At 39.3% G+C, this 17542-nt stretch overlaps 2 protein-coding genes across 4 annotated transcripts in view; one reads left to right on the top strand and one right to left on the bottom strand.

Moving 5' to 3' along the window:
• fuca2 (alpha-L-fucosidase 2) overlaps window positions 1-4880 on the bottom strand; it is a 12868-nt gene extending 7988 nt beyond the window's left edge. Inside the window, exons 1-3 of the mRNA XM_038299602.1 lie at window positions 4519-4880; window positions 657-844; window positions 237-576 (exon numbers count right to left, since the gene is read on the bottom strand). Coding sequence (XP_038155530.1) covers window positions 237-576; window positions 657-844; window positions 4519-4709 — 719 coding nt within the window. The 5' untranslated portion in view covers window positions 4710-4880. The remainder of the gene's footprint in view (window positions 1-236; window positions 577-656; window positions 845-4518) is intronic.
• Window positions 4881-5012: 132 nt separating this feature from the next.
• On the top strand, window positions 5013-11760 carry LOC119792788 (putative deoxyribonuclease TATDN3). Of its 3 annotated transcripts, none has more exons than XM_038299570.1 (10): window positions 5013-5150; window positions 5237-5269; window positions 6002-6075; window positions 6166-6250; window positions 6336-6398; window positions 9053-9162; window positions 11008-11063; window positions 11150-11262; window positions 11355-11432; window positions 11588-11760. In XM_038299570.1, exons 1-10 carry the CDS (start codon window positions 5097-5099, stop codon window positions 11729-11731), a joined length of 810 nt encoding a protein of 269 aa, XP_038155498.1. In that variant the 5' UTR covers window positions 5013-5096; the 3' UTR covers window positions 11732-11760. The 3 variants fall into 3 exon arrangements, with proteins under 3 accessions (XP_038155498.1, XP_038155497.1, XP_038155499.1); XM_038299569.1 differs by having other exon boundaries at window positions 11352-11432; XM_038299571.1 differs by lacking the exon at window positions 5237-5269 and having other exon boundaries at window positions 5023-5150; window positions 11352-11432.
• The last annotated feature ends 5782 nt before the right edge of the window (window positions 11761-17542 follow it).

The following is a 17542-nucleotide window of genomic DNA, read 5'->3' as shown; positions in this document are numbered from 1 at the left end:
TTCAGAACTCCCTCATCTATACGGCTCTGGCTGCAGCTAAGAAAAAAAGAGAAGAGGCGGGATTTCCTGGAAAGTAGCCAATCACATGCAGTTTACTTTGCGACAAAAGTTGACATGAGTGAACAGAAACGGGTCCCAATGTGACAGGCAAGTTTATGTGCATGTGTTATAAATAAAACAGATTATATTGGTATTTGTTACACAAATGTACATTTTGCAGATTTCTGAGTTCATACCTGTCATTGTAGAGCCAGGCGAGAAACCCCGTGCTGTTCCAGTACTTATCCGGAGCCCCTCCGTCTCCGTCAGACCACAGCACCTCTGGTTTGTACTTGGCAACGAGCTCGTAAAGCTCCGGGAGCGTTTTAGTGTTGGGAAAGGTGGTGGTAGTGAAGAGGTTGGCGGCATCCTGCTCAAAGAGCGGGTTGAACCACTCAAACAGAGAATGATACAGCCCCAAACGAATACCACCGTGGGCACGCACGGCACTCGCCACTTCATCCACCAGGTCTCGCTTTGGTCCCACATCTACAGCGTTCCAGTTCCAGGAGCTTTTTGAGCCCCAAAGTGTAAAACCTGTGAGAACACCGAGACAAGAGCACAGTTCATGACATTACAGACAGAAACGCCGCCATCAAAGCTCTTCGCTCGTTTACCTTCATGGTGTTTTGTGGTCAAGACGATGTACTTTGCCCCTGATGCGGCAAAGATGTCTGTCCACTCTTTGGCATCAAAGAACTCAGCAGTAAACTGTGGTGCAAAATTTTGGTACTTGAAGTCTGGAGGATAGTTTTTCTGCATGAAATCGACATATGCCTTCAGCTTTTGTTTCTGCCAGTAGCACCTGGAAAACAAACCAGAACCCAAACAAACATGGAAGATAAGATAGCTTTAAAATTAAAGAGTGACATTTCAGACACGGTTATGGAGCAAAAATCCACATAAACTCAACCCCCGATGATAATGCTGCCATAGAGCAGGTTTTCAGTGCTCTATTGTAACTGAAATGTATTTTCTGCCGTTTGCCGTCATCTCAAACTGAGTTCTATGGCTGTTTTTCAGCAATGATTCGAAAAATCAAGTTATTATCATTGCTGAGAGACGAAGACTTACAGTCAGCTTTCTCAAAATCAGCTGGGCATGAAGCTGTTTTACTCTATTTGATGTTATGTGTTGGCATGTCTTGTTTTTCATTCTGGAAAGAAGAGAGCAAAGTTTTCTGCAGAAAACAGGAAGGCTAAATGCACCAGTACAGGCATAGTTGCTGTGTTTTAATGTTTTAAATATAAACCATATTCTTAATATTAAAAAAATAAAATAAAATGTATTTTTTATTGAAACACAAGGGAATGTGTGTTCCTAAGTTTATATAAGCAGCACTTAAGTGCTTTTAGAAGTAGATTGTTTTTCTCTTACGTTAATCTAAAAATTGAACCAAAAAATTTTTTTGGATTTTAAAACTAAGGTGCTCAACAATTTGCATTCATGTATATTAAAGGGAAACACTGTTTTTTTCTACATTGTTCCCTTGATTTTACGTTATTCCATCATGTTCTACTCACCCATATGAGTTTAGTGTCATTTGGAGCCGTTCTGAAGATATTCCGTTAGGTTATATCCAAGTAACGTCTTCCTATGGGCGACGAGTTGAAGGGACAAACTAAACTGTTCACAATTTATAAATAAAACGGCATTTCCCTTTAATTCCAGAGTGATTAATTGTAGATTAATTCACTGCAAGGAGCTTTGATAGACATTTTTTCCTTGCATGGAATATTCTGCTAACTTCTGGATATTCTTATTATAACTGCATAGAGAGTTACAACAGAATTTCTCCAATCTAATTTTTTTTAAACATAATTAGCATATAAAATGCAGAGTGTGGCAAAGATAATTAAATAATGACCCTTTGACAAAAAAGGGCAGCAAAATTTGTCTTTTCTAAATAAGACAGACCTTTACGTAACTAATTTGATCCAAAGTTTATATCTAACTTGTTTACTCATACTTTAGATGAAAAGCAGGGTGAAAATGATTTTTTGAATCTGCTAATTAAAACTTTTCAGGGTTCATATTCTTCATCACCTGCATTGCAGACACAGTCAGTAGAATGCCAGAGACAGAGCGTGTCATATGATAAGGCCTCATGTGATTGGCTCAGGAAGCAGGATATCAGGACGAAACCAAACTGCAGAAGTGAATGAAGTTGAACTTCTCCTCAGCTATGTTTATCAAACTTTCTTTTGGTGCATTATTTTTTCCACTCATGCTTATAAACTAGTGAATTATATCTTAATTAATATGATCAAAATCAAAAATGAAGAGTTGGAGGTTTTGATTGTTGGTGCAACACAGGAAGGGAGTCACTGTGACACATGAGGCTCATTTTATTACAATCAGCACTTTTCTTCGACTTTGTTTGGAAAGATTGTGTTCCCAAAAGACAGTTTTTCTGAAATGTATGTTTTGCAATTAAATATTCAATAAATAATTTCAGTTTTAGCAAATGGAATAAAAGAGAGATAGCTGAATTCAAAGATTCCCTTTAATCCGTCAAAAACTTTATCAAAAATGGAGTATTCTGACTTCAAACAAAGCGGTTTTGGCTCACCATGTTGCATCAAATAAAACTCATTCCAGCGTTCCAAAGTGTAGCTTATAGCTAATTTAAGAAATGATCAATCGACTACCTGCGAAGTAGATGTTAGTGTTTTCAGGTATGTGGTACAAACTGCTACCACCAGGATGATAGAAGCGAACATATTTTACTGGTTTCACCATTTTAAGTTAATTTAGGGAGTTAATAAACAGTCTCAGGGGGGTGATCATAGCGCTCTGCATCAGCAGCGCTGTCTGTCTCCCTCCCAACTCCCAGTTCAGCTTCTCTGACTGGTTGATGTGGCGCGTCGAGCGGCATACATTAATTTTTTCCAACTCCAGCAGCTGCTTCTTGTGAAGCGCGTCCCACACCTCAGACGCGCTGCAGGACCTTTCGATGTGGCTTGATGTATGTCAACCATTGGCTTTGCATGTAAACCAGCTGCTTCTGCTGCTTTAATCGCATGCAGAGTGAACGTAACGATAAAACATAAAAAGGATAAAACGGAACAAAAAGGACGATATAGAACTGTTACAGGGAAGACGATAGTTTGATAAAGTTTCAAATTTTTGCAAAAATGGATTTTCTGCCCAGTGGTTATATTAAATATTTTGTATTTTAAGCTATGAAAGGAGTCTTAAATCTAGGCATGTTAAAGGCAGTTTTATACTCATAAACCAGGTCGTCTGCGTGTGTGTCGCAGTGAACGCAAAGGTGGCCCCGCCCCTACCGCAGACACTCTGCAGCATCTCACTAAAATCGTAGGTGACCGCAGACAGGAGGCCTCTGATTGGTCAAATCTACATCCGCTCTACTCTTTGCATATTTCCTATTTGGTTCCTTACCAGCTTGTGTTGTTTGTATGCCCGCCATTGTGGAAAACGACTTGTGAAGATGGAGCAGCTAGAAGAGCGAGGTGAGCGAGAACGCTGGGACACTTTTTCCACCTGGATCCCCGCTTTTTTCGCCCTCATGTCCCTCCGTTGTCAGACAAACTTGCCCCCACCTTCTCACCGCCTCGGCCTTTAATAGACCTACAGCTACTTCACGATTGTCAGTGTTGCATTGTGGTGTGGAATAGCATAACGCAGACCACGCTTCAATATTGGGCATAAATCAAAGATATCTGCGACAAGCTCTCTGCGACACACTGCTGTGGGGAGTATATCCAACCCTTAAGTCTCGGTACGTTAATGGTCAATTTATGCTTCTGATGCATAGCCTCTGCAACCGTCAAATCTGTCTCTGCGACCACGCTACAGAGGCTCTGTAACCAACATTGCGTACCTCAAAAAAATCGCTAACCAGACGTCGGACAGTCGCACACCCGCGCAGACCTCAAGCGGAAGTGCGCAGACAAGCAGCTGTGATTGGTCCTTGGTATGCAATTCCGGCTGTCTGTGTGATCGTCCTTCTCGAATCTTGTGCCGGGGCGCGCCATTTTAAAAAAATGAGGAGTAATAACAACAATGGATAACCACGACGAAAGGTTGATCGAGGAGGTTCGGAAATACAAACACTATTACGATGCCTCAGACATGTTGTTTTGGAAGATAAACACTCCCGCAGGCGCCTCCGAATAAGTTTTCATGACCATCCGCTGAAGTTCTTGTGAGTTCTCCAATAGGCTCCCCCCTGCGCTTTGTTGGGAAACTGCTCTGCGTCTCTAGAAATTCCAGACCGACAGTGCAGAAGCATAGCAGCAAAACTGGTTCCCAATCAGACCCAAGCAGCATTTGATGTGTGCGGCTGCAGAAGTCTAATCTGCCCTAAAGGCTTCCAGGTGACAGCTCCGCGGGGCATGGCCCCCACACCCTGAGGGCTTCCTCTACGCCCATGCTGACAGATCAGTTCAGCCTTTTAACACAAGCAGGACTTCCTGACTCTATAAAGTTAAACAAGTTAAAAGAAGAGCTCACCAGAACCACTCGCTGCCGAAGCTTGGCACAGAAAACACCCCCCAGTGAATGAAGATCCCGAACTTGGCCTGGTCGAACCAGTCCGGCAGCGGTCTGGAATCGATGGACTCCCAGGTCGGTTCGTATCTGGCTCCGCAGAAGCCGAGGAGCGGAATCCAAACCAGCAGGGAGAGTAGAGTTAAAGCTCCCATTTTAAAGCGAAGTCTGGCAAAAATGATCCGGTCCGGCAGCTTTGATAGCTATAAATACCAGTATGAAGCAGGGAAATCACGGGATTTATCACATGATGCTCTGGGTAGTTCAAAACACACGAACAGGTAAAATAAAAGAAAGGCTTCTTCCTTTACCGCTGGGGTGCGTTCGATTCACATGAAAGAACATACCGGTACAGTGACACCTAGCGATGGCGATGGATAGCGCCATAGATAGAGCCATGACACCGCCCTCCCGGGAAGGACGGGTCTGATTGTGATGCATCAAAATTGTGCGCATGCGCAGATTGCATTAATCCCGGAAGCTGTGAATGTTTTGGTTTTTCAGAGCTGCAGCATTGCTAAGGGGGAAAAACAGAGGCACGCATGCATGGCTACATTGACTGCCACTGTCACATCTCTGCGGGGGATTTTGACAAGGTAGGGGGGAAAGAATAAATGCGTTTTTTTTTCTTTACAGCCTTTAAAAAAACTAAACGAAGTTTTAACTTGTTTCTTCTCATCAGGACGTGGAAGAAGTTATTGAGAATTCAAAGAAGGTGAGATTTCTCTGCAGGTTTAAGATGTTTCCACTGTTTTTTAATGCGTGCAGCCAAAAAATTTTGGTAAAAATTGGAGGTTTTTATGTAAACGTTAAACTCAAATACGTGCATAACTGTGCATAAAGTCAACACAGCTGTATATTGGTTATTTACTCTCCAGGTGTTCAATATTTATATTGTTAAAACCCTTTACAATACAGTATTTTATTGGTTTATTTTTTAACTCTTCACTATTATGTTATTCTTATACACTTTTCTGAGGTCCATATTTATTAGACCATTTCTTCTATAATCTTGTTTCTGCTGTAAACACCAGAATTTCCCCATGAAAATAAAGGGTTTTTTATTCTATTCTATTCTAACACTGAAAGGATTAGATGTTAGCTTTCTTCTTACCAATATTTTAATAAGAGTGTAACTATGTCCCCCATGGTTGAATTGTATATTTGAAGATCCTACAGAGCTGCATTGAGATTTAAGATATATATGTATCGGTATGTAAATGGATTTTATGTAGGGGTATCAGGGTAGAGGGGCCTGACTAAATATCCACACCATTACATTAAGAACTTTTTATCCTTTTCCTTTCACTTTTATCTTTTCTGTTAATTTATTACATATAATCCAGATTTATTATATGGCTGTATTTGAAAAGAGACAATGTAAGAGAAAACGTCTCGACACGGGTAGATAAAATAAAGAATTAATTCATTTATTTTTATTTCTTAGGCCGGCCTGCTGGCGCTTTTGGCTGTGGCTGAGCATGCTGGAGAATTTACCAAAATCATTGAACTATCAGAGAGGTACAAAAAATAATAAACATCATAATAACTTGAATGTTTAAATGTTTTTGGTTGTCGCTAATGGCAGCTTCTGCTTTTTGTTTTCCTTAGATTTCCTGGTTTTATTTTCCCCTGCTTAGGAGTTCATCCTGTCCAAGAAGTTCCTCCAGAGCAACAAAGGAGTGTTTCTCTTCAGGTACAGAGCATTGGCTCAACATCTGAATTAGATAGATCTTTAAAGACTTTACAGGTCACTAAAGAATGCTCTTTATTTTATACAGGACCTGGATGCAGCTCTACCAGTCATAGAACAATACAAAGACCAGCTTGTCGCAGTTGGAGAGGTGACAGTTCACGCTTCACCTACATGAGGAGGCGTTTGGTTTTTCAGGATGTTTAAGTCGGCTTCCGGTTTCTGGAGTCTGTTTCAGCTTTTGGAGACAAACTTCTCAGGATAGATCAGCAGTCCATCACTTACACAGAGAGAAATAAGTCAAAAAAAAGAACCTGGACAAGAACCTAAAGGAAAACATGCAAATATTCTATATTGAGTTCAAACCGCTGTTCAGGGCTAACTGTCAAAACTCTAACAGCTATCTATACTCAGACATGGCTTTTAGCTTCATTTCTGGGATGATGTCTCCAGCTGTGGAACCAGATGGGACTCAGGAAAGAAGTAGATTTACAGGATTACTATACTTAAGTAAGGTTTATGAGAATTTATACTTTTAATTTTTTTATGATTAGATTAGATGAGCTTTATTGATCTCACGGCGAAGAAATTCATTGGTCACATATTGGCATAGTAATTAAAGAATGTGCAAACAAGGAAGAAAAGGTGCATTAAGAATAAATAAGCAAGCACTGTATATACAGTATATCAAGATAAGAATAAGAATTAAGGTGCAAGTGTACATGTATCACACACAATGAAAAAAAAAATAAAAAATACAAGGGAGTAACACAGATTTGAGGTGACATATGCACAAGCAGGATGGCTTATATACAGGTGGATTGACTTTATATTAAAGTGTAGTAGGTAAGGAACAACGGTGAGGTAGTGGTATGACTATTCTATTCACATATATTGCACAGTCAAGAAATAAAAAACTATAATATAGTTGCACAGTGGTTGTTACAGGAGTTATTGCGGTATTTGTTTATTTTTTTGGGGAAGGAAAACACGTCACTACATTTCTATAATGGTTTTCTTTAATGGTTGCTTCTATTTGCCGTGTTTGTTCATGTCTGTTGCGTCTATTTTGTGTTTTTGTGGTGCTGTGGAGGGACTATAGGTGCAGAAAGGCAGCCATGCTGCCCCCACTAATCGTGACTAAGGAGTAAAACATTTTTAAAGTTTTTTTTTTCTATTCTTCATTTAAATACAACGTAGAGAAAAACTTCCCAGATTTTCAACTATTTTGAACACTTTACCGTTTTTGAAAGCACCTAATCCAGAACTTCAACTTAAAGGAATAGTACACCCAAAACATGATTAGCCTTCATTTTCTACTCACCCCCATGCTGAACAACACTCTGGAGTACTTTTTTGATATCTCAAATGCATCTGGAGATCTGGGAGGCTTCTTGCTGTCTGCTGACATTCAAATAATGGAGGTCTATGGTGCCCGAGACAGAAAGGTCCATAAAAGTCAACAAAAAACGTGTCAATATTCCTCCATACTGCTCGTCCAATGTATTCCAAGGGTCCTGAGTGGGTAGCGTCCAGAATTTACTCGAAACGAAGTCATTTAGAATGTTTTTAGAGCATAAACAGTAGTGTATAGGATTTCCTAAAAGCACGTTCACGAGTCTACGGAAACCGCGGCAGACCAAACCAGATGAAAGTGCGCATTCAGCTCGGCAAAGAACTCATGCTCTTCCTCAACACTGAAGTCCTCAGACATTTTTCTTTCGTTGTTTCTTTCTTTGCACAGGTAAACAGCACATTTCTTCTTCTACGCTTGCATTATCGGCAGAGTGCGCACTTTCATCTGGTTTGGTCTGCCGCGGTTTCCGTAGACTCGTGAACTCGCTTTCAGGAAATCCTATACACTACTGTTTATGCTCTAAAAACATTCTAAATGACTTTGTTTCGAGTAAATTATGGACGCTACCCACTCAGGACACTTTGAATACATTGGACGAGCAGTATGGAGGAATATTGACACGTTTTTTGTGGACTTTTATGGACCTTTCTGCCTCGGGCGCCATAGACCTCCATTATTTGAATGTCAGCAGACAGCAAGAAGCCTCCCAGATCTCCAGATGCATTTGAGATATCAAAAAAGTACTCCAGAGTGTTGTTCAGCATTGGGGTGAGTAGAAAATGAAGGCTAATCATGTTTTGGGTGTACTATTCCTTTAAGTAATAATTTGAGTAATATACTAACTTTTATTGTAACATTTGATGCGCTGGGATCTGTAATTTGTCTCAAAAAGTGAAAACAGTACTTTCACCACAACTGCTCTTTGTCTAAAAATGCTAAAGAAATTATTTCATCAATTATTTTAGTTTTATTTTTTTTGTAGGACAATTGCATTGGATTTCAACAACATAGTGACATAAGTTATATTTTTTAGTCCAATCCTACATAATTCTCCACAAATACATCCTAATTTTTAAAGGTTTTGTGTTGTTTTGTGATTTAAAAATCTATAAACGAGGTAAATTGTGGCTATTTGATCAGATTTCCTGTAAATTCTTTATTGAAACTTATATGCTGCTTTTTTTAATATACTTTTTATATTTTTTTTTTCGGGTTCTGAATGAATTAGATTCAGTTAAACTAAAGGGAAAGTTTGCTCTTTTAATATAATCTAAAGGCAACAGACTCCTGGATTAGACCTACAGAATAAAAATCATTCCAAAGCAATAAATAAAATATTAAATCAGACATAGAAATAACAGGGCTCTGAATTATCACTCATTGTATTTGGGAGGCTGGAGCATCAGAATACCTGATTGATTTTGCCTTTTTTCTTTCTGTTGTTGCAGGTGGGCTTGGATTTTACTCCCAGGTTTGTCAGCAGTGAGTCTGATAAGGAGAATCAAAAACAGGTTCTTATACTTCAAGCGAAGGTTGCCAAGGAGCTAGATCTCCCTCTGTGAGTTTCTCCTATGTGAAGATGTTTAGCTTTAAAGATATTTCTGATTTTTTTTTTAAATGTCCTGCTGATTGATGAGTGGCGGGTCATCTAATCTTGGGAAGGTAGAGTAGCAGCAGGGGAAAGTATTGCACTAATGCATCTGCATTATAAATTTGAGCTCCATCATGGAGAACTGATGAAGATGGAGGACGATGATCTAAAGCTGAGCTTGTATCTGTCTTCAGCCTCATTGAGTCTGAACCAGATGCTCGTCTTGAAACGGACATGTTTCAGAACAGCTCAGTCAGACTGGATGGACTCTGAAATGATCTATTGCATTCCAAGATGGCAGCTTAAAACAAAAACACCCAGAACAAAATCTTTTATGATTTTAAGAGTCTTTCTGGTTTGGCTACAGAATTCTGTTAGATATAGGTCTAGACGTTAACTGGACCATTCTAATGCTACGTTCACACCGGACGCAGCAAGAGCAGCAAAATCGCGTCTGCTGCTTCATTTTTGCTGCTTGTACCAGTTTAGTTCTGACGAGCGGCTGAAGCAGCTTTGCTGCTCTGGCTGCGCGGTGCAAAAGTGTGTCTGACACACGTTGGGCGGAGCTTCACTATCCTTTCTCTGCCTTGCAGCTATATTTGCTGTGATCAGTGGGAATAAAGTAGTTTTAATATGTTTTTAAGTGGGAAAATCCACCTGAAAACGTAATAAGTGCAGTCAGTTCATCCAGATTATCATCCTGCCTTCCAATATTATTTCTGTCGGAGCCGCTCAGACCCCCACATACCAGCGGTGCGCCGACAGTAGGAATCCCTTCATCAGCAGCCTCTGGCCGGGTCGCCTCCTCGCGGTTCACCGCGGCGGCTGGTAGGTGTTTTTCATCTAAATAATCTAAACTGCAGGCAGCAGAATAATAAAAGCGAACATATTCTGCCGGCAGATTTCTGCATTTTAAGTTAATTTATGCGTCAATAAACTGTTTCAGAGGAGCGATCACAGCGCTCTGTATCATCAGCGATGTGTCTGTCTCGCTGCCAGCTCCCAGATCAGCTTCTCTGATTGGTTGATGCGGCGCGTCGAGCAGCAAAAGTTCAATTTTTCCATCTCGAGCAGCAGCGCGTTTGCGGCGCGATAGATGCTTAAATGCGCCCGACGCGCTGCGCCTGCTGCTCAAAATGCACTGCGGGACATTTTGCTGCGCCTTGATGTCCATCAACCATTGACTTTGCATGTAAACTCGCTGCTTCTGCCGCGCCTGCTGCGTCCGGTGTGAACGCAGCATAACACATGGATGAAGTCTGAGCTCATCCTCTCTATTGTGGCTCTGGGTGAATGTTTAACTGTAACTCAAGGTTGACTTCCAACATCATAAATGCAATACATGAATGTTCAAAATAGAACTCACTGGGATGTTTTTTACTGCATTTTGCACCATATCTATTTATTTATTTCTGAACTGCTCTGAACCTTCTGCATCATTTCCTTTTTTGCACCATGTCTCTCCCACACTGTGTACTTTTGATCACTGCTGCACTTTATGAATGGAAATGTTCTTTTTCACGTCTAAGCTGCTCATTCACTGTTTGTAAGCTGTATAAACGAAATTTAGTTTCGTATACACAGGGTAAATAAAGTTTTGTCTAAGTCTGTTGGAAATTGAACTTCTGCTTCAGGATTAAATTCCCCTGAATTTCAAATTTGTATTAAAAAAAAAGGTTTCTGCAGTTTCTTTTTTTTTAAATGCTGTACTTAGGTTGGTTGTATTCATGTTTCTAGTAGTAATGGAGCAATTTCAACTCATTCTTCAGCTTAGATATTTTATTTTTTTAATCTGTGTGTTTTAATTGTTAGAAATGTCCATTCAAGGTCTGCAGGACGACCCACCATCCACCTCCTGAAGGAGCAAGGTGAGTAGATACAGGAACTTTGGAATGTATTTGCAGAAATCCTTTGTATTGATGATTCAGCTGCAGTTCTTCTACTTGGACACCAGGTGTCGAAAAAGCCCTTCTTCATGCTTTTGATGGAAAACCTTCTGTTGCAATGGAGGGAGTGAAAGCTGGATACTTCTTCTCTATCCCTCCATCCATAATACGGAGTGAGCAGGTATAGATGGACACGTGATGCGCTCATATTTTACGCCATCTTTAACTCATTTCTGTTTGCACTTTTGCCTCTGGTTGGTTTCAACCAAGAAGCAGAAACTTGTTAAACAGCTGCCGCTGGAACACATCTGTTTGGAAACTGATTCTCCAGCTCTTGGCCCAGAAAAACAGGTAAAATCTTATCTAATTGCTGTGAGAGAAATAAACATTGAGCAGGAACTGGTTTCAGACATGTCTATAATGTAACGGGCTCAAGGGTTTTCCTTACAGGTGTTGCTTTGTGTATCATAGCATATTTCTTAACCTTTCTGTTTAATTTTAAACAGGTAAGAAACGAGCCCAGAAACATCAGTGTTTCTGCGGAGTACATCAGTAAGATCAAAGGCGTGTCCTTGGAGAAGGTAATGGAGGTGACGACCCAGAATGCCCTGCGACTCTTCCCGAAGCTGAGGTCTGTCATCCGACCCTAACAGCCGAATGAACAAATCATCCCAATGGGGGGAAAAAAAATCTGATTTTATGTAAAAAAAATAAAAATAAAGGCCAAGAAAACTTCAGATTTGATGTAATTTCAGTGTTTATAATAAAACATGATTAAGCTTGTGTTGCTATGGCTCCATGTGTCTTTACCTGATCTACCAGGCGGCCCAGGACCTTTACTTTATAAATCTGTGTTTTCTTGTTTCTGTGGGTCAGGTGTCCTCAACCTTTCTAATCCAAAGAGCTTTTTTAGACCCAGCCCAGCTTAAAAAAATGGTTTAGAGCAGCAAATTCATGGCTTTTAAATAAAACACAACCTATTACTTTTTAAATATCTGCAATAGGAGATCTGCTGCCATTTTAAACAGCAAACAGTTTAGCTGCATTTTTAGTTATTAAAATAAGGACAAAACATGAAAACTTCATAATTCAATTCATTTTATATATATATATATATATATATATATATATATATATATATATATATATATATATATATATATATATATCTCAAGGAGCTTTACAGAGACATTCAAGGAAGCATTGATTTGGATTTTATTCTGTAGGATATTTTTTTATGTATAAAAAAAAAGTGCATAGTTTACAAACTAATGACAAGAGATGCAGATCTAAAACACATTCTTGATTGTTTAATGTTATTCTATCGTCAGAATTCAAATGTTTGTTTAAAAGAATGCTAAAGCTTGTAACATTTATATTTGTTAATATACTATATAAAAAACCATTAGTCGGCTCTTTATAGTTTTCAGTCACTATCAAGAGGGTCCAAAGAGCTACTTGCGGCATGTTGCAGACCCCTGCGTTGGGGGACATAACTATGATGTAACTAAAACATTTTCCTTTAACTACTGCACAAATACAAGAAACCAATCAGATCCTTTTAATATTTGATTTAAGGAGTGGCCACAAAAATTAAAGCTCTCATGTTCTACTTTTAGAGGAACAGAGTTAAAAACTGCAGAAAATCTTGCCACCATGTACATAAAAAAGAACGCTGAGATAAAATATCCAAAGCTCATCGATAATAAAAAGATTAGAATTAATTTAAACAGAGGATGAATTAATGGTCCCTTAGAATCTGATCATTTTATTCAACTTTTAAGAGTGCTTATAGTTTAGTGTTTTTTTTTTGTATGAATTAAAATTTCTTTTTATAGCCAAAAAAATTACTCTAGTTCAAAAAAAATAAAAAGCTTTCCTGTTTTTACTTGGTGTCAGATTTCATTTTTAACAACTTTGAGCTGCTCTTGTATATTTGACCTAAAAACAAAACTGCAGGTGGACCAGTTTGACACGACACAGATTAGAAACACGAAGCCATGCAGCTAAAATGCAACAATATGTTAGAAATGCATTGGGCAGGTAGCACTCTGTATGACCTTAAAATATGTGTGCATAAATCCTTTATATGTGACTTGACCTGCAAGCCTTGTGCACTATGTTTGATTATATCCTTCTATTGTCTGAACTCGCTTCTTAGCAGTGTGGATGGAACACCATTCAGTCAGCCATATTGGATCAGTGTTCTGATGCTATAAGCTTAGTGTAATTCAAATTTCTCACTTTAAACATTCATTGCATTCTGTGTCATTTATTCCTAAATGTTTTGTTTAAACTGCAACTTTCTGGGGAAACTGGGTTGAAGATACAGCAAATCAGTATATTGACCTGCTGATGTCCAGTGTGATTGTCGGTGTGTTTGTGTTTACATTCAGGGAGTTTGATGAGATTGGGCTCAGTCGGCGCCGACGTGCAATCTGACGAGGCTGCTGCATGTGGTAGACTAGCCCACCCTAATGGACTTTATTCAGGCCTTCCTTTCAAAGCTGATCCTCAAATTTGCTGAACTCACTAAAATCTTGCTGATGTATGTGACTAAATAACATCAAAGTAAAAACTTGCACCTCGCTGATAATAAACTATTAAAAGGGGGCTTTGAATTTATTTGTCTGAAAGATGCTGAACAAATAAACTGATCTTCCCTCCTTCAAACAGGAAGCTTATCAAAACAGACTGTAAACAGGACTGTTTGCATCAATTCAGTTCAGAGATTAACAGCTGATATCCACTGTAGGTTTGATTTACTCTTTATATGAGAAGTTTTGAGGGGGTTTCATGTTCCAACAGGTCAAAGAAAAAAAAAAAAAGTCACCAAACTTGGTTTTTAAATGCATAAAGCAGGTAGAAAGTTGTTGAATTGGTTCGGTGCCAGAAGACCAACCTACCTTTGTATAAACTCAAACATCCAGAAAGCATGGCAAACATCTTGTTAGCATGCATTCTCTGCAGAGGGTTGGGACCAAGAAAGAAATGCTGACACGTGCACAACCCCCAAATTTCTGCTGTAGACGTGAAGACGCTTTGTGCAGATAGGTTCTTTAGTCAGATGAGACAAGGAAGGAGTTATTTATTGACTATGACAAGAGCTTTGATTGCGGGAGTCAAGCAGAGGCTTTCAAACCAAAGGACATCAACTGTGAGGTATGGTGGTGGTAGCATTATGCTGTGGAGTTGGTCCAAGGGTCGAATCAGCTACAGTTTCTTCCTGTCAGTGTACATCATCACCATGAATGAGAAAATGATTTAGTATTGCACTGCAAAAACTGACCTTAACAAGTAAAGAATTCTTAAAATAAGTGCATTTGGCCTAAAATTGAACAGACAAATAAGATGATATGAGAAATAAACTAGTATGTTTGCTCTTAGAATAAAATAATTACATTGTATGCACCTGAAATAAAATATAAGATATTTGTTTTTTCCTACTATAAACATAAGTCATCTAATTTCATCAGCAAATTGTCTTACCACTTTGAATTAAGGAATCAGCCCCAGCCTGTGGTTCTAGAGAGGGGCCAACAGGTCAGTGATCACACTGTTTATATTTGATCACTGCAAAGCTGTATTAAACAAAATTTCTGAGTATTCATGTATGTTAGTGCTCATGTATTGAGGTCAAAATTCTAGAAGAAAATTCTGATGATGACATGATCTGGAACAGGCATAGTGACTGATAGGTCCCTTGGACCCATTTCCTTATTTTCTCTACAGTTCTGTTTTAATTACGATTTAGAACTTAGAGATCGGCCTGTTTTTAGTGTAGTCCTGTTTCTAACTGAATGTGCTCTTGTGACAAAGTGGGTGAGAACACCATTTGTCTCAGTTTATACATTTGTTATTTTGTTTGCTTGATTTAACCATCTCTTTATTCTGTAGTTTGCATTCATTTACTATCCCGGGTTTGTTTATGTTTGCATTTTTACAGATAATTTAGTAAACATCTTGGTTTAAATCAGGTGATAACTTTTCAAGGTTTTGTTTGATTATGTAACTTTTGTTTTATTTTGGTGAATTTACCTTACCTGTCTTCCAGGAGGAAGTGTGACCTCACTTCCTGCAATTAGAGACTCCTGTGTAGAGCTGTGGTCACAGGAAGATACCAGAGGAAGAGGGGGGGGATGAAAATCCTTTTACATTTTGTTAACTATTTAAAATCCTTGCCAATGTTACATTTAGATGTAAATATTTGTATGGTGTTTATTCCGTACATTTTGCTTAAAATTATAGTATGTAACAACAGCTAGGTAGAGAGTAAATGGAGCAGCCACATTTGTTAATGGAAGAGTCCATTGGAGGCCATTTTGTGTTTCAGACCAAACGGGTATAAGACAGAGCTGTTTGAGGTTCAGAAGAGAGAGGAACCAGGTCAGTGTAGCTGGGTGCACTTGACATTAATTATGGTTGATTTAAGTTCAGTTAATGTTCTGTTGAGCCATGTTAAACCTGAGTTATTTTTTTGGGGAAATTTCTTTTGTAAATACTTATTTTTTTTTGCACCCTTGTTTTGCAATGTAAATAAACCACCTGCTACATTGGACATCTGCCTACTGCCTTCTTCAGCCACTTGGCCAGGCTATCTCACAGCTCTATTCATCCTCTGACATGGGAGCTGGCTCCAAGCTCGTCTGCCTGGCTGTGTGTTTCCTGTACATGGCCGCCTGTGGAGCTGGTTGATGGTTGCCCTTTTTGTACAGGTGCTGGTCATAAAATTAGAATATCATGAAAAAGTAGATTGATTTCAGTAATTCCATTTAAAAAGTGAAACTTGTATATTATATTCATACATTACATACAAACTCATATATTTCAGATGTTTATTTTGTTTAATTTTGATGATTACAAATGACAACAAATGAAAATCTCAAATTCATCATATCAGAAAATTAGAATATTGTGAAAAGGTTCAAAATTGATGGCCCCTGGTGCCCCACTCTAATCAGCTAATTAACTCAAACCACCTGCAAAAGCCTTTAAATGGTCTTTCAGTCTAGTTCTATAGGCTACACAATCATGGGGAAGACTGCTGACTTGACAGTTGTCCAAAAGACGACCATCGACACCTTGCACAAGGAGCGCAAGACACAAAAGGTCATCGCTAAACAGGCTGGCTGTTCACAGAGCTCAGTGTCCAAGCACATTAATAGAGAGGCGAAGGGAAGGAAAAGATGTGGTCGAAAAAAGTGTACAAGCAAGAGAGATAACCGCACCCTGGAGAGGATTGTGAAACAAAACCCATTCAAAAATGTGGGGGAGATTCACAAAGAGTGGACTGCAGCTGGAGTGAGTGCTTCAAGAACCACCACACACAGACGTATGAAAGACATGGGTTTCTGCTGTCGCATTCCTTGTGTCAAGCCACTCTTGAACCACAGACAGCGTCAGAAGCGTCTTGCCTGGGCTAAAGAGAAACAGGACTGGACTGCTGGTGAGTGGTCCAAAGTCATGTTCTCTGATTAAAGTAAATTTTGCATTTCCTTTGGAAATCAAGGTCCCAGAGTCTGGAGGAAAAGAAGAGAGGCACTTCATCCACGTTGCTTGAAGTCCAGTGTAAAGTTTCCACAGTCAGTGATGGTTTGGGGTGCCATGTCATCTGCTGGTGTTGGTCCATTGTGTTTTCTGAGGTCCAGGGTCAACGCAGCCACATACCAGGAAGTTTTAGAGAACTTCATGCTTCCTGCAGCTGACCAACTTTTTGGAGATGCAGATTTCATTTTCCAACAGGACTTGGCACCTGCACACAGTTCCAAAGCTACCAGTACCTGGTTGAAGGACCATGGTATCCCTGTTCTTAATTGGCCAGCAAACTCTCCTGACCTTAACCCCATAGAAAATCTATGGGGTATTGTGAAGAAGAAGATGCAATACACCAGACCCAACAATTCAGAAGAGCTAAAAGCCACTATTAGAGCAACCTGGGCTATCATAACACCTGAGCAGTGCCACAGACTGATCGACTCCATGCCACGCCGCATTGCTGCAGTAATACAGGCCAAAGGAGGCCCAACTAAATACTGAGTGCTGTACATGCTCATACTTTTCATGTTCATACTTTTCAGTTGGCCAACATTTCTATAAATCCTTTGTTTTTATTGGTCTTCAGTAATATTCTAATTTTCTGATATGATGAATTTGAGATTTTCATTTGTTGTCATTTGTAATCATCAAAATTAAACAAAATAAACATCTGAAATATATGAGTTTGTATGTAATGTATGAATATAATATACAAGTTTCACTTTTTAAATGGAATTACTGAAATCAATCTACTTTTTCATGATATTCTAATTTTATGACCAGCACCTGTATCTCTGCTTTTCTTCTGTATGTCTGCTTCTGTCTCCTTGAACCCCAGTCGGCCTCAGCAGATGGCCGCTCACACTGTGCCTGGTTCTGCTGGAGGTTTCCTCCTGTTAAAGTTTTTCCTCTCCACTGTTGCTACA

The sequence above is a fragment of the Cyprinodon tularosa genome, unplaced genomic scaffold, assembly GCF_016077235.1.
Source record: "Cyprinodon tularosa strain WSP-4 unplaced genomic scaffold, ASM1607723v1 ctg430, whole genome shotgun sequence".
In the NCBI taxonomy this organism is placed as follows: Eukaryota; Metazoa; Chordata; class Actinopteri; order Cyprinodontiformes; family Cyprinodontidae; genus Cyprinodon; species Cyprinodon tularosa.
This window is presented reverse-complemented; position numbering and strand designations above follow the sequence as displayed.